Genomic DNA, 26,529 nt, shown 5'->3' with positions numbered 1-26,529 from the left:
TCCCAGCTGCAGCTTGTGGAGGAAAAAAGCCCCTTTAGTGGGTGTGAACTCACCTGTGTTCGCAAGAAGTGTGCCCGTGTCCCCTTCCATCTCGAAACAGAGAACTCCCAACGGAGAGGCAGTGCTTGGCTTTTCGTGGGCTTCATTCGGTCACAAGGATGAAGCAGCTTAAAGCCATTCCTGCTGTCACTCTGGGGGCGGGCGTTTATTATATTTAACATCAGTGTGTCAAAATCATAATAATCCATGTGAGATAGGCCATGTCAGGTACTGTTAGCCTATAATGTGCTAAGTAAGATGATGATGTTTTATGTTCATGTGTAATGAAGTTATGGATATGGCTGATTATATCTGTATTTCAAATTGTGCTGTGTCTGGGCAACACCCCAGACAGAATGGCTGCAGCAATAGCCTGCTTAATGGCCCATTAAAAATTCACAGGTACAATGGGCCCAGGGAGAGAAGACAGGGATATACCTGATGAGTCACCAATCACTCATGTGACCCTGGACTCCATTTTATTCCTGTAAAATTCCACAAGCAGCATGGCCAAGACCAAAGGACACAAAAAGCAGCTGCCCCACATCCATTTTGTCTTTAGTCTCCAGTCTACCTCTGGATCAACTCATCTACAACTGAACTGAAGCTATGAAACAAAGGACTGAGACCCATCCAGGTACTGGATGTGCACCAGAGGGACTATACAAGCCTGCAAACTCCACAATCCTACTAGAAATCTGATCTATATGGACTTTCAAATCATTTGTATGTACCTGATTGCTTTAATCATTTAAAGTTTCTCTTATAGTTTGTTTTTCTTTTTATAATAAACCTTTGGTTTTAGTTACTAAAGGATTGGCTGGCAGCATGGTATTTTGGGTAAGATCCAAACTTACAGGGATCTGGTGCTGTGGCTGACCTTTTGGGGTCAGGAGAACCTTTTGGTAAAGAGCATAGAGTTTTAAACAACTGGTCTCTTTACTGGACCTAGTGGCTGATTGGGAGCCAGAGACTGAAATGCAGTAAAGGGGGCTGCATATATTTGTATTTTGGTTTCTTGATAACCAGTGTGGGAAATCAGAAGCACTGTTTGGCTGGTTGGGAAGTCTGACTTCAGTGTCACCCACCAGCCTTGAGAGAATCTGCTCTCCTTTTGCAGCCTGCCTTGACCTTGGCATTTTCAGGTGGCTGCCCTAGGCACGGACGGGTCACACTGCATCACAGGGTTAAAGAATACTAGGGCGGCGGAGGGATGCTGGCTATCATAATGGTGTGCAGAGGATCTGGCTGCAATCGGTTGTGGGCCGTTGGCGGAGCTCTTGGGATGACAGTAGACATTTGAAGGTGGTAATGGTCAATCGAAAGTAAACGCATAGCTCTCATAATGACCTCCTGGGTTGGTCTCCTACTTCCGTTCCTCCATCCATTCGTGCATCTGGGCAGAGTTCCTCTGGGCCGCGTCCGCTGGCTCCCTTGACACTTTCCAGGAGCAGTGGGCACTGTCTGGGGTTCTCTGCTCAGTGTCCCCTTCTTGTTCCCTTTGTTTGACCCTGGGACTCCCACGCCCGCTCCTTTTTTCATTAGTTGTCCCACGAAATTGGTTGTGTCCTGGGTCCAGTGACTCCTCCCCTTAAGGAAGAGGGGCCGTTAGCATGAGCCTGCCCACTTCCCGGACTACAAATAGTACCTAGCTTAAGGAACCCGTTTGCTGGCCCAGATGAGATGCAATATCAGGTATCCGTCGCCATTTCTTTATATCCTCATTCCATCTCCTCGTCACAGCATTTGCTCTTCCCTAGAATTTGTCGGTTGGCAGCCCGGCTGAAGCTAATTAGCTGGTGATGGGTTAACGAGCGAGGTCTTAGTGCACAGAACAAATAACTCCTCATGGCTACGTGCAGCTCAGTGGGTGAGCTCCGACATACTGCACCGCGTTTTGTTCCCCGGAGGATTGATTTGTGGCCGGTAGTGCTCATCCTTTTAAAGCTAAGGGATGCATGCAGGGGTAATGGGCGCATCCTGATGAAATTCTGCACTCTCAGGCTGGATGGTTGCAGGGGAAAGCATTGTTTGAGGTGTGTGTGGGGAGACAAGGGGCGAAGGGGACACAATCTTCCCCAACCTGTTACTCTCCTGCTAACATGAGGCGTTTTTGTTCCTGGTGTTTCCTCCTGGACGACAATACTGTGATCCTTATGTGGCTGCAGCTGTGCTTGTAAATATGTGAACACTGCCTTCTCTAATGTGCGTGTTTTGTGCCTAGGCTATACAGCATCTTCTATTTTCAGTAGTCTCTGACTGTGTTAAATGGTCAAAATGTATCTTATGCCCTAAGCAGGCGTCCGATGTAGGTTTGGCGTGAAATCAGTTTGGCCTTGTTGCTCTGGCTGGCTTTTGTTTCTTTGCTTTTATATTTAGCAGAGCCACATTCTGGAAGAAGTCCTCGAAGGAACGGGCAATGATGAAAAGCGTGGCCAATGGTTTAGCTTGCAGACAGCATTTTTTAAAATAGCCGTTTAAATTTCCCTTGGAAAGCCAACAAACCACCATTACCCAAAATTAAATTGACAGTAGCCACATTTGGCCTGAGTGCTTCAGATGGTTTTTGTGGATTTTCATCTTAATTTCTTTTAAAATTACTATTGAGAGTCACTCTGGGGTTTTGTGGGGGGTTTGTTTTGTGTGTGAATATTTGTAGTCTGAATAGCATGGACAAAATATCAGCAAACCATTTTCTTTTTGTTATAGGTGTTATGAAGTGCAAAATTTGGTTAGTGACAGCACACTTTCAGTTTGGAGACCTCCTCATGCTTTCAAATGCATTTGGCTTGTGTCTCCAAGTTGCATTTGCTTGTAGCCTTCAATTTCCTCAGGGTGACTTTAATCGCTTGCCTTTTCATATGGTGCCTCTAATCCTTAAGGATTGCAAAGCACGTCACCAATGACATATCCAGGGTTCATGTTGACCCCTGCTGTATTCCATCCACCTCCAATGTGTGGCGTTTAACGGCATACAACACCATGATACGAGTTGCTGGTGGGAAAAGGGAGAATGTGTGTAGACACAATGTATTCTTTGGGTTCAAAATAGGGAACCCACCTTGCTCTTGCAAAAAGTGTCATGATGTATTAAGATCTTGTATGGTCAGAAACTAAGTTCTGATTTTCATTGAAAATACAGTAGTATCAATAACCGAGCGACTAACCCAGCCCAGTCATGCTGGGGCACTGGTGTGGAATTCTTACTCGGCAGGTCGAGTGTACAACACTACCTGCAGCAATTCTGGGTTTTCCTTGGAGATCGCCTGTCTTTGAGTACTGAACAGGCCTGACCTTGCAGCGCTTGTGAGATCTGACAAGACCACAGCCCCCGGGGGTGTGGCTTTGGGTGAAAATGTAACTTCTCTTACACAGCATCTCAGTTGATCCTGGCACAGCAATGCTTAGAGAGAGCTTCAAAAGAATGCATGCCCGCCAAGCGTGTACATCTGTTAACTAGCCCGTCTCTGCTTTCCACAGCTATAGAAAAGACATTCTGCCTGGTGTGCTGGGAGACTCCTGGTGCCGTGTGTAACGACAGAAATCAATGTCGGCTTTTTTTAAAAAAGCGTTGCCCTTTGAGTTGGGACTGACATGGCTTCTGCCAGCGGGCTGCTGATTCACAGACCTGAGCCTTCCGACCTTTGTCTCTACTGATTGCTGTCCCAATTTGCACTCCATGAATCCTACAAGAGGAGAGTCCAGCCTGGAGAGGAGAGGGCTGAAACTGGCCCGCTGTGTTGGGTTTTACTGACCCGTATTGCTGAGTCCGGTCCAGTTTTGTTAGCTAGCCCCGTTGCGCAGGAAAAACTTGCTGCACACCACAGGCGTAATCCGTGCTGGCTTCGTCCCTAGTCATTTGAGCGTCCCCAACACGGGAAGCCTGGAGCATGCCCTGCACTGAGTGACAGCTGTAAGCTGCCCAGTGATATTTTAAAAATGCATAACAATTCAGAGATGGCTCTCCATGGGCCTGTAATCTTTAGTTCATTCTGCTTTTTGTGTTGAGCCAGTGCTTCTATTTAACTTTATAAACCAGCTCAGGCACTAACACATTGGAGAGAGAAATGACAGCATTTAACTCCAAATTGCATTAATGCTGCATGCGTGTATTTAAAAACAGTTGTTCCGGAGCTCTAAAGTTCGAGCCCCCTGGGATAAATTGAATGCTGAAATTTGCCCGGGTAGGTGCAAAAACTGGTTTAGGCAAAAATGGGATGTACTTGGTTTCATGTGTTTTAGCTGGAGTCTTTAGTCCAAACAATACCTTAAAAACCATTGGAAGCATTTTGTGTTCCCTAACTCGCACTCTGGCCTATCTAAGAAGAAAGCATAGAAACGAATGCACTTCTCTTGTTTCATGTAACAGGCATCCGGGAGAGGATTATATCGAAATAAGAAATTTAAGCCTTCAAATGCACGTGGTGAAGCTATTTGAGTGTAAAAAATATTGCAAAGAAAATGTGTGTATGTGGTGGGTTCCCCCCGCCTTGTGCGCCTTGTGTAGCCAGGCTTCTGGAATGGACGACTCCTTGATGGCTTTTGGCCTTGAAGAAGATTGCTACAGATTATCCCCTTACTCCAGTGTAATTGGTGCTGCAGTTTTACTCTGCTCGTAGCTGGGGTTGCTAAATTCGAGGGTTATTTCTTATTACTGATGACATGGAAACCTTCTGAAAGCAGCAATAACTCCCAGATGTGCGGTATTGTATCATATTGTTGTTTGTGATGTGTCAGTGTCGCTTCATGTAGCTTCTGACTTCTTCTCTCATGTCGTGCCGCTGACGAAGCATTGACATTGCCAGTGGGCTTGATGGAAAGTGCGTTCGAGCTGAGGCACTGTCACTTGAGATTGTACCTACAACCCTTTGACGTGCAGTTCTCCTCTATTGCTTTTGCAGGGTCGCTTTTCAGTGTGTCATTGGATCTTCTTGCTGTGTGCATCCAGGGCCACATCCTCTGACTTCAATGACAAAAATAAAATGTTTTTGCGTTTTACACCTCTTTAGCTCTACAGGTTTAAGAGGGTGTGAGCTGAATTTTCTGATTCAAGTGCATGCAACATCAGCAGATTTATTCACCAAGTTCCAGATGAATACAGCTGTGGAAATCCACTAAAGGGAAGTGGTGGTGATCGAGTGGGAAAGAGCCCTCTTCATTTTTGCAGCATCTAAGCTGAAGTTGCAGGGCTGACGGCAGTGTGTGGCGGGGTATTTTATTTACAAACTGAACACAATTGATATGGAAATAGCGAGGCGCAATAAACCTGGGATGCTGCAATGTTGTTTTTCGAGTCAATTTGCAGAGTAAAGACATCCTTTAAGTACTCTGAATGGCATAACGTGCCCAGATTATTTGTCAAGGGCGCCTCATTCTGCAATCATTTTACACACTGAACTATATTCTGTAAGGACAGCCACTGCTTATAATGGGCCTGCTTTTGTGCATCGTGTGTGTAAAAGTAAGTGTTCATGGGATTGGGCCCCAAATGAACACTCGGAAAAGCCAGCACAAGTACATGATGCACACAAGGTCAAGGTTATCCTAACTGGTGGAAAAATTAGCTCTGGCTAGCTGATTAAAAAATGAACTGAATAACTCGTATTACGACCACCGTGTGCATTGGAACTAGTGTAAATGACTCTCTTGGCTGGGTGTAACTAAGGGCCGGTGAATTTTATGTCACACTTTCTAATGTATTAAATGAATCTTGATTTCTTTTAAAAATCACGATTTCCAACACATTCTTGCTCAGTTTGGCATGTTAACCAATGTCGTTCTGCGGATAATCCAAGCAACTTGATTTTCTTTGCTAGGCTGTTGCAACAAGTTTCTTTGCTGCAGGGACTATATGCAGATGGGTTTCACAGGAAGAATGCTGTGGGGCACAGCATTATGGTTGAGGAAGCACTTTATCTTATAACTTTCTGGGGGTGGCGGGAAATTGCCCGTTGAACAATTATTCATAACTGTTCTCAAAGCAAAAAAATGAGGTTTTTTCCCGCACTGGATAGGAAGTCTGGTATTAATAATTGCGACCATTCTCAGCACATTTTTTTACCACCTAGAGTAGGTATCACCTAGATGATTCTCTGTTGCTTATTGAGTGCCTGGGTTGTTTGGAGTAGTTAGTTTGGATGGAAATGGAGATATAAAGCGTGTTCACACTTTGAAAATTGTTGAGCTGCTGGGAACACCATAGAGCATGTCTGTACATGTGTGCCCACCACAACTGGTTTTCATGATCTCTCAACCACTTGGCTTGTGTATCTCCTCTTTCTTTGTTAATATCCGGTTTCCTTTTTTCCTGAGAATTTAAAAATGCTAATTTCAGAGTACAGTAGAACCTCCGAGTTAAGAACATCTCAGGAATGGGGAAGTTGGTCCTAACTCTGAATGAAATATTGTGGTGGTTCTTTCAGAAGTTTTACAACTGAACAATTTGACTTATTGCAGCTTTGAAACTTTACTATGGAGAAGAAGAATCTGTGCTTGTTTCATTTAAATTAAGATGGTTAAAAGCAGCAAACCGTTCCCTTACCTTGTCAAATCTTTTATACATGTTCCCTTTATTTTTTGCTACTTTATGTTTAGTACAGTACAGTACTGAATTTGCTTCTTTTTTGGTCTTTGCTGCTGCCTGATTGCGTACTTCTGGTCCCAAATGAGGGGTGTGGTTGACCGATCAGTTCAGAACTCTGGTGTGTGTAACTGCAGTTCTACTGCCTTCTAAATTATTATCCTCATAATAGCTGTAACTTGGCCATATTGCACATGTTTACTTCAATGTACATTGACTAGCACAGTGAGTCCCACACAATACAGGCTTGTGTTAGAAATATTTGTGGGTGAACATTGCCAAAACAGCTGGGATTCTTACATCAATGAAGAGGTTAATTGCAAATTAAAACTAAAGCCTCCTGTGCTCACTAAAGCATCCCCAAACTCTTGCGTAATATTATCAAAACGTAGCCAGCTGCTTGCCTGCACAAAAGGGCATCACACCTAATAAAGGACAATGGCCCTGAGAGATCTCAGCTTTGTCTGGAATTAACAGGAATGGGGGGTGCCCGGCATCGCCTAGAATGAAGTTGCCAAAAGCTTCAGTGGCCAATCAGATCACCAATGATAGACAGAGTGAATATCCAGCCACACACCGCCTTCCCGCCGGAGCTCAAAATTGATCTGGATGGGATCTGTCCACAAGGCTACAGCCCTTTGACATTTGCCCCGACGAAGGTTCTAAAAGAAGTTCCAAGATTTAAATGATAGCATGCTTTGGGGATATGAAATCTAGATGGAAAATTTTAATAATTTTACTCTAAACTTAAGGATTTCAGAGGCTACTGCCTGCTCGACAAGCTTTACGGACAGGAACCCAGCTCTTCCCTGAGAATTAAACTCCAAGATTTAAGTGAACCCAACAGATTACTTTAATTTTACCATCAATCTGCAATCCAGAATGTCCACCAAAATGCATCTCTCGATACTACGTTGTACAGCTCCAGCTGCCTGCTTTATGCTACCCTGGTCAATTACAGAGCAGTGACTGGCATCTGGTTGATAGCCAAGTTCCCATGTTTCAGAAGCAGTACAAAGACCCCCACACAATTGCCCCAAACTGACAGACGGTGGAACTGCAGTGTTGGTTTGTCTAGAGAAGAAAAAACAAAACTGAAGCCGGAGAGCTCAAGGAAAGTAGAGTGAAACAAAATAAATGTGAGCTCATTTAGTTAAGGTCAGCAAATAATCTTTTGGATGCAATTGAAATGAATCTGTTGCAAAAGAAATTGGTTAATAAAGTCCCCAGCCATGCAAGCAGTACTGCTCTGGCTGAGCCTATCTGAACCCCCCGTTAATGGGAGGGAAAAGAGGAGCGGTGAGCACTGAAGTGCAGTTTTGGAGCCGCCATTTGGATCTGCCAATGGAGAGGGCATGCAGGGTCTTGTCGCATGTCTGATTCCTTAACCAGATAACCTGCCTCTGCTGTCTTAGGGCCCAATCAAAATCCCACTGGCCTTACTGGGAGATCTTTCCATTGACTTGAGTGGGAACTGTATTGGCCCCGTGCTTTGGCTTTCGAGACCTAGAACCCACTTTCCCCCCCACTCCTGTCTCGGAGTTGGTGGAAGGATTGGTTTGAAAAACACTATCTGGGGCCATGTGGCAGTTGGCCTAAATTAGGGTGTTGAGTTTAGCACTGAAATAAAAAATTTAGCAATCCCTTTATAAGCTGGCAGAACTCTGCATGCACTCTGGAGACCTTTCGGATCAATGTTTACATGGACACCGGAGCTAATCGCGTTACACTGACAGATCCTTTTAAAGGAAACGCCTCCTGCGGGTTTGTCCAGGAAGATTCCTGGGCTGTTGAGGGAAATTTGGTATTTGTTGAAATTTTTGCATGGTTTAAAAAAAAAAAAAAAAAAAGTAACAATAAAAGTTGGTGCATACAGTAGAATCATTGTGTGTAAAATGCCCGTGTAATTAGTGACTGCTTCCTTATAACTGTACGTTTCTGGAAAAAGATGAGGAATTCACATTACACTGTGGAAAATCTGAGTTCGTTCAACGCTTGTGTGCCCACACACCTCTTTGAAGCTAGCCAATGTTCACGTATTTCTCCTTTTTTAAAGCAGATTCTCTCCTCTCCTTTCACCGAGCCCTACCCACTGCTTTACTATTACAGACGGAATTGCGTAAGGGCGCCACGGACGTGCCTTATGCATCTGCAGTTATGTGAGAGGGTTTACACCTTTGCTTTACACCTCTGCCATGTCTCAAGCACAGCTGGGGGAGAGTTGTTCTTGTCTCCCTTTTCACCTTTTATTTGCAGTCACTCCCTTTGGTCCTTTATCAGCTAGCCATTATGACTTTGTGAGAATGCAATCTCACCCCAGTCCCCAAAACAATTGAACCAGGGAATGTTGGGGAGAGGGTGGGAATTTAGCAAGGAAGAGCATGAGACATTTCCTGAGTTATGCTACTATAGCGCCCGTATAGAAGCAGACTACAGCGATGGAAGGAGTTTTTCCACTGCTGTGGGAGCTCCACTTCCCTGAGCAAATGTAGCTAGAGTTGAGGGGAGAACACTTCCATCAGCCTAGCTGCATCTGCCTTGGAAGCTATGTCTGCACAGTTATGGCACTCGGGTGTGGATTTGGAGCGTGGTGGCTATGTCGACCTATGTTTTAAGTGTAGACTAGGCCAAAGTCCCGAAACCAAATCGGCAGGAAGGAGGCTTGTTTTCGTTGTTAAATTGCCATAATAATTCTCAGGCCCTCCGCCTCAAAATGGGGTTAATTAATTTGAAGTGGAAGATGTTGATTGGATACTACCTAAACCTGCCAATCAATGCTCTACGCAGAATCCACTTGCCAGATTTAAAAAAAAAAAATGACCGTATCTGTCTTGGAGGTAGTCTTCCACCATGTATTATTTCAGATTGTGTGAGGATATCTCAAAAAACAAAATAAAAACCTAGCTTTGTTTTAACAAATTAGAGCCCCATTGATTTAGAGCCAGACTTCCATAAATCTGCATAATTGTGTGTGCTTTTTCTGTTTGTTTGTGCAGTTACATGGATGCACATCAGTCATGGAAATTGTGCACCCAAACGTTCCATTAAACCTATAACTAGTTATTGGAATACAGATGGGTCTGAAAATTTAGTCCTTAAATTTTATATACAGGATAGAACAGCTAATAACTTGCACCTTTAGTAGTTGGATTTTTAGTGGAGTCTAAATGGCAATTTATTACTACTCTGCCAACATCATATAGCCTTTTTTATCTAGTATCTCCTACTTTTATCTTGGCTTCTTTCACATCTAGCACCAATATATGCTTTGAATTAGCAAAGTTGCTCCACAACTGAAGCATGGTTGTTTACTTGGATAATCGGGCTAATCTACACGGGGAAGCTGACTGGCATAGCTATAGAAGAATAGTCTATTTTGTGGTAGCTATGCTGGAATAACTCCCCAAAGTGACTTTTATTCTGGAATAGTGTCCACAGGGGGAAGTTATACCAGAATAGCTAAACAATAGCGGATTAGTTATTCTCCTGTAGTTTTGTTGAGAAATTTCCCCCTTGTAGTCCTTCTTAGTATTTAGTGTTTTACTTGTGCATCTCCCCTTCATATGCAGAAATTTATTTTTATTGTTCTCTTGGAGCGTGCTAGTTCCTCAAATGTGCGTGTTAGTATTTTTATATTCTCAGACTGATTTACATTTACTTGTGTTTTCTGGGGTTTTCATTATTTGATTAACTATATAGTTACACAGAAATAGTGATTTCTTATAGAAATACTTTGAATATGTGAATTATCACTTAAATTAAAATTACTGCAAAGGGAACATTAAATCATAGTAACAAACTACTATGGAGTCAAAACTTGTTGATGAATTTATAGGTGGTTTCTTTCTTTTTTTTCTTTTTTTTTTTTTTAACATTATGTCTTGTGGGTTTTTTCCATGTGCTATTGGGCTGGAGCCAAGACTAATTGATTTTGTTTCTAGGCTCCTCAAAAGAGAGTGTATTGCAAGTGAATAAATGCATTTAGATAGATTATATGGGATGAATATTTAGTGGAAAAAATACTTTATCTGAAAGGATGAAAGCAAATACCTGTTTTTGGCATAGTCTACCAGAAGGGTGGATTATGTGACGTGTGGTCTGTAATAAACCTTTGTAATCCACCTGATATCTAGTAATTAATCATGATAGGATTATTTCAAATCTAATCCTGATCGGATATCTGAAACACTGGTCTAAATGACTGACGCTAAATCTAATCCACTTGTTGAGCTCTAGAATGGAAAAACTCCCCCGGGTTTTGTAACAAAAGAGTCTCTGAGCGTTCGTTCATGTGACTAAATGTGACTTGTCTTCATCTCGCTAACCTCCAAAGATCTATCACACTGCGTGTTGGCCTTCTTGCAGCTAGGGGACAGAACCAGACCTAGCAGCAGGGGAATGCCCTGCCCCCTGTAGCTGACTCTCTCAGCCTCCTGTAAAGAGGCAAAGCCAGTCTTGTCCCTATTTCATAGATGAGGGCAACTTGCTGAGACTGAGAGATTCCAAAGGTAGCATGGTGGTAAAGCCAGAGTTAGAATTTGGTCTGTCTTCTCCTCTCTTGGGAATGCCAGAAGAGCGAGTGCTTTACTCCCCTTGGGCTGCAGTGAAGGGACAGACCGGAGCAGACTGTTTGCTTCAGTCTTTCTGTGACTTTCTTTTCCTTTTCTCATTGGCCTCGAGGCCCTGGTCTGATGAAACACTTGCGAACTTAACTTCACGCACATGAGATGTTCCGTTGAAGTAACAAACTAGCGCTTTGCTGGGAACACCCCCCACACCCTTCCTTAAAATGGTCCGCTCTTGGGGCGGCCCACCAAAAATGAAACATGGTTCTGCCACGGATTGCTGCATGCCAAGATGCCATCCACAAGGAACACCCATCCTACGGCAGAGGAAGCAATGCCCTTCCCTGGGGGCATAGATTCATTTAAATAGAAGGAAATCAGAGTAGTTGTGTTTTGGAGACCCTGGGATGGCAAAGCTTTCAGAGGTGGGTCCAAGTCAGCACTGAAAGTTCCTCCTTCTCTGTTCTTGCTAAACTGTTTGGGTTTTTTTTTTCTATCTTCTGAGAAGCTGGGATCTCATGCAGCTGTTTTGCCTTTGCTTCTGAGAAGGATGAAGAGGTATTTTCAATGCGTCTCCTAGAGAGAGAGTTCTGTTAAGAAGATACCTTGGGATTCAGATACTCTTGAGATGGGAAAAGAGAGGGCTCTGCTCTCATTTTCACACGCACCTCTTCAAGCAGCTTGGCTTGCCAGTGGCAATCCCTTTAGGAGTTTCTGGCGCATGGAACAGCAGTAACTTCTCTACTTCTTCCTCGGCTGCCTTCAGGAGGGGTGACGGGGGAGCAGAGCCATTTGCAGTACAGCTTCTCGAGGAAGGTATCTGTAGGACAGGCCAGAATCTGCACTAAATGCCACCAGGATCTTTGTTGCCTCCACAGAGACTCAGAGCCCCACCAAGACATTTAATTATTTTTTCACTTTCACGCTCTGGCTACAAACATCACTTAAAATAATAACTAGAGTGTGCAGAATGCAGCAAAATCCACTCCCCATTTGTGCTTCTGTGAACGTAGCAGAGGCATGCACTGTTTTTGCAGGACAATGTAATTAACGTCTTCAGTTCAAGGAAACTGCACAGGTAGGTGACTCCTTCGGGTTTCTGACCTAGATAGTCTTTGGATTCAGAAAGAGGAAGAGGGCCACTGTGCAGCTAGAAGGGCTGTAAACCATTCCTGTTATTTTATGCACCTCTTTGTAAATTTCCTCATTGCGAAGCAAAGCAATTAGATACACTTGAAAGGCTGAATGTTTTACGCTCTTGCCTTAATCAAGTATGTTTGATGAAATGTTAGTGAAACAAATTGGTAGTTTCAGATTTTGTGGCTTTTTTTTTTTTTTTTTTTAAAAGGATAAGCTTAGAATAAGACCAACTTGCTAAGAACTCCTAGAATAATTTTCTATTTTGGTCGTCTTAGAGATTGTATAATGTGGTATTTTTATAAGTGCGTATAATGGGCCTTTGAGAGAAATCCTTTCCCACTTAACAATAATAGATTTCCATGGTAATGGAGCACTGACTATTAGATCCATAATTTTATAGACTTGCATTCAAATTGTTATATTTCCTTTTGTCCTCTTGTTTTCCTGTGAACTTGAACGTCACTAGAGCACTGATCCTGGCACCATAGAAGCGAATAGGAATTTTAACACTTGGCTGAATTCTGCTCTGTTAGCAGTATATTTGGCTTGCTTTTCATGGCAAAGTAGATGAGAATATACATTATTTTAAGACAACATAAGATGAAGGCTTTGAATTGGAAAAACTAGTTCAGCAACTCTCAGCAGCCTAGGAATTATTTCACAGGTCTCATCAGAGTCTCCTGTTGCTGTGAGAAAGGAGTAGAAATTCCTGCCCTGGTTTTACTGGGTGAGAGAGATGTGGAATTGCTTCCTTACTGATACTGACTATTGAATGTTTCAAATTCTTTCCTGATTAGCCCTAGACCCAGAAGCTTCTTGGTAAAACTACCTCTGGCAGATGAAAGATTATTAATCGTTAGATAAGTAAGTGATTCACATTCTCTTTTATCAACTAAATTTAAAGGAATTCTGCTGAATCAAATCACCCTTTAAACTTTCACTGTCAGGCACCCCAGCCTCTGGGGTGGTTTGGCAATTCAGCTTCTTTCCCTTAAGCAATAAACGTGAGAGGCCAGACGTACTCCTATAGATCAGGGCGGTTTGTTTGCTCTGCTAATCACTTTGCTTTGAACAGTGGGCCATGTTTTTAGTCGCCATTATTTCCTCCTGCTTCTGTTTCTCAAACGAACCATTTGCGGTGTTCTCTTTACCACTGAAGGTACCAGGAGAATTGCTCCCATCCCGAGAGCCAACTGGAATGTTAGGAAGCAGGAATTGGAGGAAGGGGGAGGCGACTGTCCAGTCAAAGACCCTGTTCGTTCAGTGTAGTTTCTCCGTGTTTGGATGAAAGCCTGTATCTGTGTTAGTGAAAACTGATGACTGATTGCCGTGGGGCTAATAGATGTCAGGCAAGGTCTTTTGTATTTGTCAGCCATTTTAATAAACACCACCTGATGAAACAACTGTGCCATGGCTTCTGGTAGGGGTGGGTTTTTTTGCCTATCACAAAACCAAACAGCCCTAAAGAAAAGGTAGCATTGTAGAAATACAGTGACGTAGAAAATGGATTCACTATGTTCCCAGAAGAACACAAGCACTGTCTTACGCTGCAGTTCCCCTCTGTTTGCAAACTTTTAAACGTGATTTCTGCACGCTTTCTGATTTGCTTGGGGCAGCCCACTTGAAAAATCCAGTCTCAAGGCTAGATAGTGACCGAGCCTGGAGCAGTTCCTAAAAACTGATTTTTGACAAGATTATGCCCCGTTGGCATTGATGAGCATAACTGTGTTTAAAGAAACCATTTGAAAACTAGCATTTAAAATCTATTTTTGAGCAAAGGGATGGCTAATGTGGACAGGACCAAAGAAGTTGTATGGAAAGTGGGAGTAAACAGCCACTGGTTTGGAAGCAGACTATCTGGTGGTAATGTTGGTAGCTGCCTGTGGGAGAAGCCACCCAACTGACAATTTTCCAGCTTTCCTCAGAGCTCTGGTTAATTCCCTCTATGCCAGAGAGGAGGAATCCACAAGCATAAAAACTTTCAAAGAACCCACAGAATTAGGCTCTTCCTGCTGAATTTGCTCCATCTTTGCTGCGTGCAGACGTAGTTTCTGAAGTTTCCAGCCCTTCTGCCGATGAAGATGGCCGTGATAGTCCAGTGCACATCTGGCCTGCTGAGTCCGCAGCCAGACAAACTGAGAGCAGAGAGGTGTCAACACTCTTTATGCATCATGGGTTATTGATTCTGATGCTTAAATATCTGACCATCTAAATGCCCATGTAGTTTCTTGCTTCACCGCCAAGTACCATGCAGGGTACATCAGCTACGGTAGTTGTCCACTGCAGCTGGATTTAACTTGCACATCTTCACTTTCAATGAGAAACTGTGTTTGGAACATGCATGGTTCATCACAGGCAGGAGAAGCCTTTGAAACACAATTGGAAACAGCTGGGGTTAATTTTGGTTTTGACTCCCAGGGACTTGCCCACAAAAAAAGCCTGCAAAAGATTCTGCTGCCAGCTCCATGGATTCAAATGAAAACAAAACAAAATTGGCGTTTTTGAACTTCTATGCAAGTGTAAAGGGTGTATTGCTTTTTGGTGTGAATGCTGTTAATTGGAGCAGACTGGCTAAGCTTCACACATGGCGGAAACCAGCTTGCTGCAGATTTGTGCACTCTTAAACCATATGGTCCAAAATAGAAACACTTCAGGTTTCAAGTTGATTTAATAAAAATCTGCAGTAGAGTCTTTAAAATTAGATATATATGAGACTCTTCTAAATTGCCACTGAGCCATTTAGGCCTCGATGCTAATGCAGTAGTTTTATGGATCCACAGTTCAAATATTTGTAGCTGTTTCCTTATTTGTATTCCTCAAAAAAATGCCTGTAAAACCATTTAAAGTGGGTTCTCAGTCCTGCTTGGGATATCTATCGAATCCACAAAATTCAGTTCCTTGGGAGGGGGAAATGATAGATAATTCTTACCAGCTTTCTGAAACTGATGCCTTGATCTCTTACTGAGTGTATCGGAATAAAGCATGCATCTGCTAGAAGTTAGACAAACACCTGGGGTGTGTGTGTGTGGTGGTAGGGGGCTTTGTTTAGTGCATTCTGTAACATGCAGGTGATCTCCTGTTAGTGATTAAAGAAAAGAGATATTTCATGGAGCTTCAGAAAAGTTTACAGATCCAGGATGGGTCTCAGAACATTTGCAGGCACTTCTCTTGACTTGGTGACACACCTGGAAAATATGAGGTTAGCTAACCACCCCTAATTAAAACAAAGCTATTGGGTATGTTATTAGGTAAGTATATAAAGGCATCGTAAGGTAACAATGCCATGTGTGTATGTAGTCTTTGGCCAGACAGCACTGGAGAGCATGCGAGCCTGCAAGGTTTTTATGTGAAATAGGCACTGCTTAAAACGCAGAAAGACTCTGATTAATGTGCATGAAATGCTGATCACCCAACTGAAATTAAATCCTTGGAAAGAAAATGCAGCAGCAACAAACCAGTGGAAATAGCCATGTTATTCACGCTTTCCCAGAATGAGGATGACTTGTCTTTAACATGTAAGTTGCAAAAAAAAAATAAAATAAAAAAAAGTTTGCTTGCAAGGGAGGTAAATCTCTGCTTTCGTAGCATTGCAGAACTCTCGACTATTAAGCTGCTTTCTTTGTGCTCAGAACTGTTCTGTAACAATGTCTGTCTCGGGTGTTTATCTGGCTCCTCTCACCATAGTACGTGAGTGCCTCACAATCTTTAATGAATTTACCCTCATAAGGCCCCAGTGAGGGAGGCGAAGAGCTGTTCTCTATCTCCACTTTGTAGATAAAGAAAACGGAGGCCCAGAGAGATGGTTACTTTCCCAAAGTCACGCATGATGTTTGTAGCAGAGCAGGAATTGAACCGGGGTCTCTTAACCTAGGCCAGCGCTCCAAACACAGGACTTTATTTAAAGAAAAAAAAATTGTGTAAGCCTCCTCCAAGCCCACCTTCAAAAAATAAAAGAACCGGCTGGGAAAAGTGCAGTGTGTTAAGACACACATTTGGACCCTACAGGCCAGCTGCAATGGGGGTACGTGAGAGCTGCTCTGTCGTCAGCATGGTGCAGGTCGACTGTCTCTCCGTACCTGGTTGTGCTGTCAATGGTACTTATCCCTGCAAGTCGCTCGAAGCTGATGCTGTCTGAAACTGAGGTGGTGATGCTGAATCGACTGGCGCAACGAGCAACTGATGTCCTTGGTCAGTTGAATGGTTTGAAGTTCTTTTGGAAGAGCTAGTTAAACGTCATGAGTCCCATGACGCTGTCTGGAATATGAGTTACCATCTATACCATTATTGATACCAGTATGAGGCAATTGGAAGGATTCTTGCAAGAGATGCCAGGCAAGGCACCGATGGAAAGACGTGCTTCGCTAAGATTGCTAAGCACGTTTGTATGTATGTATGTATGTACCAGTGTTGTGTTACGAGTTCTAAATACGGATGGTAGACTTGTATTTCCAACTTGTGCGGTGTTTCTGGGTGACGCCCTAGCCAGGATGGCAGCAACACCGAGCCTGCTTAACGGCCCATCAAGGGAACTCAATGTACAATGAATCCAGTGAAAGAACTCGGGGGCTGCACCTTATGAGTCATCAGGACATGCAGGCACACGCCTGTGGACAGGGGACACTGAGGCTTTTCCATGCCATGTGCTGTGTTTGGGACAAAGGAAGTAGAAACTGTGGCAGAAACTATAACGTGTAGCTGCACTATCTTGATCTTGTCTTCATTCCTGCTTCCTACCTCTGGACCAACTCATCTGCAACTGAATCTGTGAAACAAAGGACTGAGACCCATCCAGGTACTGGATGTACACCAGAGGGACTGTAAAAAGCTTGCAAACTCCACAATTCTGCTGAGAATCTGATACAGATAAATGACTGTAAAGTCCATATATATCTGATTGCTTTGACCATTTAACACCTCTCTTGTTTGTTTCTTTCCTTTTATAATAAACCTTTAGCTTTAGTAACTAAAGGATTGGCTGGCAGCCTGGTATTTTGTGTAAGAGCCAAATGTATGTTGAGCTGGCAATGTGGCTGACCCTTGGGGGATCAGGAGACCATTTCTGCTGAAAGGAATAGAGTTTTACTAACCTCTCTCTCTTCTGGACCTAGTTGCTAATTGGGGGCCAGAGACGGAAATGTAGTAAAGGGGGATGTGTAACTCCTTAGTTTAGCTTCTTGATAACCAGTGTGGGAAATTGACGGCATTGTTTGTGACTGGTTGGTGAATCTAAGGTCAGCGTTAGCCCCCTCTTCTGTTAGTTCACCAGTCGTGTTTGTAGCCTGCCTTGACCTTGGTACTTTCAGGTGGGTTACCCTAGGCACGGACGGGTCACAATCCCTTTGTCGCTGGTGTTTGTGGTGATCCTTTTGCAGCCTCTCTGCGCTGAGACATGGCTATATTTGTTTAGCGTGTGCTCCCTCCTGGTTTATTTTCTGGCTGGCGTCATTAGATGTGTGGAGCCCTGACAATCTTTTTCTTCTGTGAGCACGTGGAAAGCAGCGCTGTCTCTAGTACTGTGGTCCTCCCGTGCAGACACCCTGCTTGTGGGTTATGCATTGCAAAAGGACTGACACGGAGAGAGCAGAGCACTAAACGGGTGCTAGTTTATTCAGCTTCACGCTTTTTGTAGCGTTGCATCAACCGTCGTCTTGTTAGAGGGATTGTCTCATGGGCCACCTCCGTTCTCCCATTCCCCGGTCAGACAGATCACATTCCCTCCCATTCTTGGTTTTTGTATCATCTCTGTAGAAACTCCAGCCATTGTGGACATGGAAGGTGAAATGAGGTGGTTTAGTGTGAATGTAGCTGTCTTTTTACTGTTGTTAAATCGCTCGAACCATGGAACCGGCCAGCTCTCTGCAGGCCGCAAGCAAGCAATCCATGGGCCACTAGTGGTGCTTGAATCTCGTGTGGCAAACTGCTCGCCTAGGCCAGCTGCCTGTATCTTCCCAGTGAGGTACCAGACCTTCCCGGGCAGGCAGAATCCTGGCCTGCCTCTTGGTTAAAGCTTCCAGCTCAGAGTTCTGCTGACCCTTCGGTGGCGGCTGGAGGTTCAGATGGCAGGGGCTGTGATCGCTGCTGTGGCCAGGTCTATGCCCAGCTCCCCTATCCCTCTGCCATTCCCAGGTTGGACTCCGGCCGTGCGCTTTGTGTGGAGCTGCATGAAGACTGGCGGGACGGGGGAGGACTACAGCTGGTCCTGAGTGCGGCTCTTTGGTTGCTTAGTGGGTGCCATAGGACACCCGTGCTCTGGAGTCTGCCTTGGCTTCCCGGTCCCTGCTCACGGCAATGCCAAGGTGCTGGATTCAGCCCATCAATGGAGCTTTGTGTAGCTGCGTCTCTTCTCTTCGTTGAGATCTGCTCGGATGCTGGGGCTGACGGGCCCCTAGGTTTTGGGTCAAGAGGCTCCTGGCAGGATGAGATTCTGACTCTGGGGTCTGGCTGGCCGTGCTATAGAGCTTAACCTCTTGGGCTGTTCCAATCAACCCACCCCTCGAGAGTGTCGGGAGGCAGGGAAAGTTACCTAAGCCGTCTGGGGGCAAGAAGCCTTTTTTTTTTTTTTTTTTTTTTCCCCCCCTCATTGTGTGCACAGTGGGGGGAAGAGCGGGTGTGTCCAGTAACTGGCTGGGGCCGCTCGGCACTCCCGCAGTGCAGATAATGCTCCTGTTCATGACAAGATGACATGCGGGGGGGGGGTGATCGGTACACTGTAAAAAATGACGTAACTGCATTTATGCAACAATAATTAAGCATTTGGAAGTCTAAAAGAATTCTCCCCCATTGGGCCTTAATCTGAAAAAGGACCCAAAATAAAAGCAACGTAGGGCGTTAACAGGCTGCTTTAATACCAAAAAAAAAAAAAAAAAAAAAGTACAATTTCCAAACTTCTTAAACTGTGAGGATTTGCAGCCGTCAGCAAGTATAAAAGAGACCATATGTCAGCACCAGCCAGCTGCTCTATCTCGGCTGCGAATTTGTAAATTCTAATTTAAACTGCAATAGTAATGCAGGCAGCTGGGGGCTCTCTGGGAGCACAGAGCTAGAGATCTTCTCTTAATTAGAAAATACGGATACAACATTTGAGAGAGAGCCGATTCCTGTGTCTGCCCAAAGGAACACTGCATTAGCTTGTTACTTCTGGAGCCCTCTGCATTTACACGCTTCATACGCCATGTTTTATTTCACACGTTGATTTCTAGATTATGATGAATAGCCCAGCGCTTCCCACCATCCAGACGACATAATCATTTTTCTGCTTGAGGGGGGGAAATGTCCGCCGATCCCTAACTGGGTTTTCCCCTGCTTGGGGGTTGCTGGAGACAGAACTGTTAACAAATCAAGGGCTTGATCCTGCAGACGGATCCACGTACATGCATCCGTGTGAATGCCTACAGAGGATCCACAGGGAAATAAGGCTCCGTACGTCCAGATCTATTTGCAGCATCTTTGATTACATCTCCTCCTATAAAGCAGCTTCATCATTTTAGTCCCTCCGGTGGTGTCTGATACCTGGAGCGCTTGAATATGTTACCGTTGTGCTTTAAACCAAATCAACATTTGACATTATCCTATTGGACAACATTTGATATGTATAATTTTTCCCTTAATGCTTTTTGGCAAATAGAGACGAAGAAACAGCAAATGAAACACATTATCCATGTTAGGCTATTTTTCTGTTTCATGTCACTTTAGTGTAGTTATTTTAAAGAAAGGCAGCTATTACGGTGTCAGTATCTGGAATAGGGGAACAGCAGGGAGCCTGAGATACTATCCATCAGCTCTTGACAAAGCTGCATCAGGGAAAGTAAATGGATGGTGTTTCAGCTGTAGGGCTTTTACAGATAAATATGCCCTTGTTACTAGGAGGAATTACTGCTGCATGGTGTACATTGTTGTCTTTGTGTTAAGCACACACAGCCGCTGACACTGCTCTGACAGCGCTGCTGATTACAGCTCACGCATACATTACTGAAGATGTAGCATTTTTCATTGAGTTAACTGTTGTATCTGCAATAACAAGCCGTTCATTTCAGTTGTTAGAACAATCCTTTGTTTCACCTTGCTCCTCACGATTTTCCTTGTCATCGCCATGGTTTTCAGTTTACCCAGATGCTCAAATGACATGCCTTTTAAATTAGAGGTGGAAAAAAGACACCACCAGTTTATACTTAAAACATCCAAGAGAAGTAATTTGGAATTGCAGTAATTAACGTGTGACCATAGGGGTGACAGGAGGTAAATGTGCTTTTTTTAGTACGAGTTAAAAAAATTTTTTTTTCTTCCTTACTACCCTGGTATTTCTTGTCAGATAGTGACTGTGATCCTTTATGGTAAGGAACGCTTTCTTTCTCCTGTATGACATGCTGGGCCTCGGGCCGTGATTCTTGGCAGGGGGAGCTATGTACACTAATGCATTGAGTGTGTTTTAATCCACTCCTCCCCCACGCGCACACAACAAATCTATCTGCTAGCTGAGCCGGAGGGCTTTTGGTCGGGTCCGTCAGAGGGTTCTTTGGGGTTCCTCAATTTCTTTGCGTATGAGAGGACAGGAATCAGAGTCACTTGAAATAAAAAGGACAACCCAATCCCCATCGGCCACCTCGAACGCTGTGGGTTGGGGCGTGGGTGCTTGTGCTGTACTCAGGGCATAGGTCCTGATCCGGCAAAGGCTTCGGTACGTGAGAAGCCCTGTTGGCTGCGGTACCTTAAATGGGAAAGTCACGTGGCCGTTTGCAAAGGCGCTCTTGCGCGGAGTACGGTCTGTAACCGTCTCCTCCTCTGCCCCTGCCCCTCTGACTCTCCTTCCCCATCTGTGCAGGAGCTAAAATTAGTTTGTGCCGCATCCCGCACTCCCTTTCTTCAGACTCCTCACCTCACTCTCTGGGCCTGCGAGTGGCTCAGCCCCCACCGACATCCTCTGGCCCGTCTCTCCCCCTCGCTGTGGTGACTGCCGTCCCTCTCCGCCCTGGCCTGGGCGGCTTTGCCCGTGTGGTGTCTGAAGCCTGGGACTTCAGTCCAGTTCACGTGGTGCCAAGTGCATTCACTTTCACTCATCACCAACTCCGGCCCGGCTTCCCTCTCCTCTGCTGATCTGTGCTCTGTCTGCTCCACCCCTGCCTTCGTCCGGTGTCCAAGTCACTCGGGAATGCAAGGTGTGTCTGCGATACGGTGCAGCTTGCATTCTCTTCAGTTCTTCACCCTTGGACTTTTCTTCCTATGCTCTTCTCGTCCGCTATCTTCATTTTCAGTATCGGGCTGACGTAGATGGCAAGCTGTTCGGAGCCGCTCGTGCCTTTTTCCTTGGTCTCTGTAAAGCGCTGTGCAAAGTTTACAGCACTGGAGACTTTGTAACTAATACACGGACTCCTTCCCTCTCCCTGTGGCCATGAACTCTCTGCCTGCAGGCCATGGGGTTGACAGGTGGCTAAGTTGGAGGCAGCCAGCAAGGGGTGGGGATGGACAGAGAGGCACCAGATCTCTTCGGTAACACAGAACCCAATTTCATACACCCCAGTCCATCACGGGAGAAAGGGGTGGTGCTTGAGTTTGCTTAATTTCAGTTTACTTTTCTTGCCAGCTAATTTCCCATGCATGTATGAGGGGAAATTGAGTGACCTCCTAGAGTGTTTATAAAGAATAAAAAGTATATGTCGGGTGGAGAAACTCAAGGACGGGGTTTAGTCTCATGGTCTGTCTTTTTCCATTTAAAAAAAACAAACAAACTTGAACCATTGGTTTCGTTGGATTGAATGCAATGAGAAGAAGACATTTGTGTCAGTATTTTCCCTAGGAAGTAGGTTGGCAGCATTTGTGGTTTATAAGTGAGTAAATTATATACAACAATTAACAAAACACATGCAAATGAATCTACATATTGCAGATGTGTGACCAGGAGAGAGAGAGAGGCTTTCTGGAAAACAGGAGGAGGTATTGTGATAAATTGGAATACTGCCGTGGATTCAGTTGTGCTAAGTGTTGAGATCTCATTAATTTGCCACCGTCCGATTATTCCCTGGATGGTTATGTGTGGACTCGTCGGAGCAGAGCTGCTTTTGTGGGAGGTACCTGGTTGAATGAACAGATAGCAGGCGTTTACACCTTGATTTGAGCAAAGCTTTTCAAACAGGTGCTGTACGTTAATCACGCACTTAAATACTTCACCGAATCAGGGCCTTACTTCCTAAGGTAACTGGGCTTGGTGGAAGTGAACCTTTCGTTCTCGTTTTTCAGCGTACAGACATCACCCCTTCCAGCACTTGCTGATGATTTAGTTTCACTTCGTTTTAGCTGGCGGGTCTCCAGGTACAAAACGCCTACTTCAGTAAAAGTATCATTTTCTTCATTTCAGGTCTTGATAGCAGATGACTACTCGGATCCTTTTGACGCCAAGAGTGAGCTGAACAGAGCGGTGAAAGGAGAGAACACTGGCTACATGGAACCCTATGAAGCCCAGAGGATAATGAGCGGTAAGAACACGGGGCACTAGACAGGTGTCCATGAGATCAATATTTGACACATGGTGTCTTCAACTTAGCTGAGCCAAGATCCTTCAGCTGCGTCACACTGAGCAAGTCGGGAGCACGTATGAAGAGCAAATTGTGTCTTATGTAGCTATTTGAAACGGCATTTATGAAATTCAAGAATCAAGCGAGTGAAGGAAGGTTGCGGCTTGCAGCGCTTCCTGCAGGAGAGCGCTCGGGCCGTGTCTGCACGCACAGTTGTATTGGCTAATGCTGTGATGGTAGGCCAGCGCAACTTGGTGTGGGGCACTCTGATGGTGGTTTAATAGTGGCTTAGATCAGCCTAACTCTGATCAGTGTATTTACAAGTGGGTGTCCACGCCCCAAGTTGCTTGGTCCAACTATCCTGATATAAAATTGCACAAGCTGCACTGGTTTAACTAAACCGATTTGGGGTTAGCCAGTGTTAATTCTGTGTGCAGGCAAGTTCTGGCGCTGGGGGAGGCCGTGATGGTGCTGGATGGCACCTGCCCTTTTGATTATCTGAATTCCTGATTATCCGAATAAAATCAGTGTCCCCAGGATATTTGGATAATCTGGCATATACATAGATAGATTAATAATCTGCTGTCTGTTTGCCTGAGAATTTGGGGGGAGTGCCTGTATGCCTGGTGGCTGTTAGGTTGGTACCATGATACCATGGCAGTGAGTTCAGTATTAAAGCATAGACGGACAGGTCCTTTGGATCAGGCTCATGAAGATTTAATTCTGATCAAAATGTTTTTTGCATGGGGATCTGTGGCATGTTGCTAAGATGCTGGCTCATACAGCAAATTCACTGTTCCAATTATATGAAACGGATGTCATGAAGGGCCCTGTGTGATGCCCAGTCAAGTCAATGGGGATCTTTCCATTTCCAGCATCGGATTAGGTCCGAACAGAATGTAACATCTGTGGAGAGTAAGCAGCAGGCGAAGCCAAAGCCATCCTATGCAACTGCCCTGTTTTGGTATAAAAGCCCATACTCTCTTTATTATTATGTTTAAATAACACATTTGAGGAGAGGTGCAGAAAATGACCTGCAGACTGTATTGTTTATCAGCAGAATGCTTTCAGTGTCCTACCGAGATGTCGCTGGGTCTTTGTTTTTATTGTTGTAAATCTATTCAGCCATCTTCTTGAGAGGCTTTTTAGATGGATTGATTTGAATGCATTCTCGCTTTCATTGCTAGTGAATAAATAGTCTTTTGTTTTCAGTGTAAATATCATAGGGGGGGGTTTGTGTATTTTTTCCCTTTCAGGTTTACAGTGCTTTAATTCGTTTCTTCGAAATATAAACGCTTGTCCTAAATAGAAACTCTCGATTGTAAATAATCCATGGAAAGGACAATTCCGTTACATCAGTGTTGCAGAGCGCGTTAGCTGAGCTGACAGGCAGTGAGTTTGTGCGGAAGTGCTACCAATTCATGAGAGAGCTTTCTACAGTAGCCTTGGTTGAAATAGTGTTTGATGTAGCAGATGTACCGGCAGGCCAGCTGTGCTCATATATACTGGTATACGGCTGATGTTTAGAACACCCCACGGATGTTAAAAACACTTGCCGTTCAGGAGTCCAATCAAGCAAAGCCAATGCTGAGCGCTCTCGGTTCCCATTAAATTTAGTGGGAATAGAGGACGCTCAGCATCTCCCAGGAGTTGCCCAACACCTTTCAGGATTGGACCGTTGATTTGTTGTCAGCTACTTAAGAGCCTGGTCCAACTCCCATGAAAGCTAGTTGGAGCCTTTCCACTGACTTCAACTGAAGTTGGATTATGTCCTTTAATATTTAAGCACCCCTGATGCTTTATTGCGAGAGGAAAACCAGAAGGTTTATTTGTTGGTAGTTTTCAAAGATTTAGCTTTGGATTTCGGTGCTATTACTTAGGAGCTATTACTAAGATTATTGAACTACTCTAAACTATCGTTTTTAAAGAACAAATTCTTACTCCAGTCTGCATTGTTTTACTTCAAATGTTCAGCGTTGAATTCTCTGTGAACTTGTTAGGTAGGCTGTGGTGACTGTCAGGTAATGAGCATGTTACAATTGACCGGTATGCGTGAGATTTTAGTTGATCTGGAAAACTGGCTTAAAGAAAAGTACTGTAATTTGATTCAAGCACTGATTGATCCCAAATAGCAGACGGCTGCAGATGGAGGCAAAATCTGCCATTTATTTCCTTGACTTTGGTTTTGACAGAATTAGGACCAATGGTCTCAAGTTGCAGTGGGGGAGGTCTAGATTGGCTATTAGGAAAATCTTTTTCCCTAGGAGGGTGGTGAAGCACTGGAATGGGTTACCTAGGGAGGTGGTGGAATCTCCATCCTTAGAGGTTTTTAAGGCCCGGCTTGACAAAACCCTGGCTGGGATGATTTAGTTGGGGTTGGTCCTGCTTTGAGCAGGGGGTTGGACTAGATGATCTTCTGAGGTCCCTTCCAACCCTCCTCATCTAGGCTTCTATGACCTATCCCAAGTCATTCGTGGACTTCTCCCAAATGTCAGATTTACCATCTCAGACTTTAAAGATGATATTTCAAAATGACCTGATTAAAAAAACCCATAAAAGATGAAAACAACGAGAGTCCAGTAGCACCTTAAAGATAACAAATTTCTGTGGGCATAAGCTTTCGTGGGCTGCAACCCTGCATCTGATGCATCTGACGAAGTGGGTTGCAGCCCACAAAAGCTTATGCCCACAGAAATATGTTAGTCTTTAAAGTGCTACAGGACTCTCGTTGTTTTTGCTGTGTACAGACTAACACGGCTACCCCTCTGGAACTTTTCACCATAAAAGATGGAAATTCATGGATCAAAAGATTCTGAACAGAGTAAAACAGATGAAACTGAAATGTTAACCTTCTGTGTGTTTCCCGTGTCTGTGAATCACAGGCATGTGAGCAACAGAGTCTTCCTAACTTCTCCTAATCTGATTCCTGTTAACCAAGGTACAAGTCCTGCAAATGGCTCCCGGTGCATGGACTCTGACTGAAGTTAAGGAGAGCTCTGTATGGGCACAGTGGTCTATGCATGTACAGCACCGTGCAAGATAGGGGCCTAAGATGGTGTGAATAGGTGGCATGCTGCTTTGAGGTAGAGAAGAGAAGACACTTGGGTTAATAAAGAGCAAAGCCTTCTTGTAACTTCAGCTTCTCAGAATGGGGCCACAGTTCTTAAATGGAGAACTGAAAGCGAGATGGACTGTTTGGAGAAATAAGTACTCATCCCCCCCCCCGAGTCCCAACCAACAGCTTCAATTGAATTAATGAGCGCCGGAGCAGAAGCGGGAGAATGATTGATCACGTTCTGTAGTGACAATCACTTTGATCATGTACCTGACAACAGTAGCTTGGTTGTAGACCAGCGAATTTTCTTTATGGTTCTGCATAGTCCTCCACTCACTTAATGTGCAACAGGAATTAAGTAAGACCGTGAACGTTGGCAGTCACTAGCCTGCCTGGTTTAACACCCTGCCCAGGGTGGAAGCAGCTATAATCTGGTTCAACATTTTGCTTGATAGTGTCCCAAAAAGCATCTCTTTCTTTGCCAGACTCGCTATTTAACTGGGCATAAAAGAGCAGGCTTCATGCGAAGTTCTGTACATGGGGAGAAAATCCCTTCGTGGGCTGAGTTTTTTTTTTTTTTTTTTAGGGCTGATGTCAGGGAAGAACAAAATGCCACCTCGGTTCCCATCCTGGAGCAGGTTTGCT

General features: G+C 44.4%; 1 protein-coding gene across 3 annotated transcripts in view; it reads left to right on the top strand.

Moving 5' to 3' along the window:
* Positions 1 to 26,529, top strand: part of SHB (SH2 domain containing adaptor protein B) — a 121,459-nt gene that overhangs the window by 10,102 nt on the left and 84,828 nt on the right. For all 3 annotated transcript variants that reach the window (XM_067553341.1, XM_067553343.1, XM_067553342.1), the window contains exon 2: positions 22,673 to 22,790. In XM_067553341.1, coding sequence (XP_067409442.1) covers positions 22,673 to 22,790 — 118 coding nt within the window. The remainder of the gene's footprint in view (positions 1 to 22,672; positions 22,791 to 26,529) is intronic.

This window comes from Emydura macquarii, unplaced genomic scaffold (assembly GCF_026122565.2).
Source record: "Emydura macquarii macquarii isolate MOO-44397 ecotype Brisbane River unplaced genomic scaffold, CSIRO-AGI_Emac_v2 contig_1451, whole genome shotgun sequence".
NCBI lineage: Eukaryota > Metazoa > Chordata > Testudines > Chelidae > Emydura > Emydura macquarii.
Note: the sequence above shows the minus strand (reverse complement) of the source record. Positions and strands in the feature narration are given on the sequence as shown.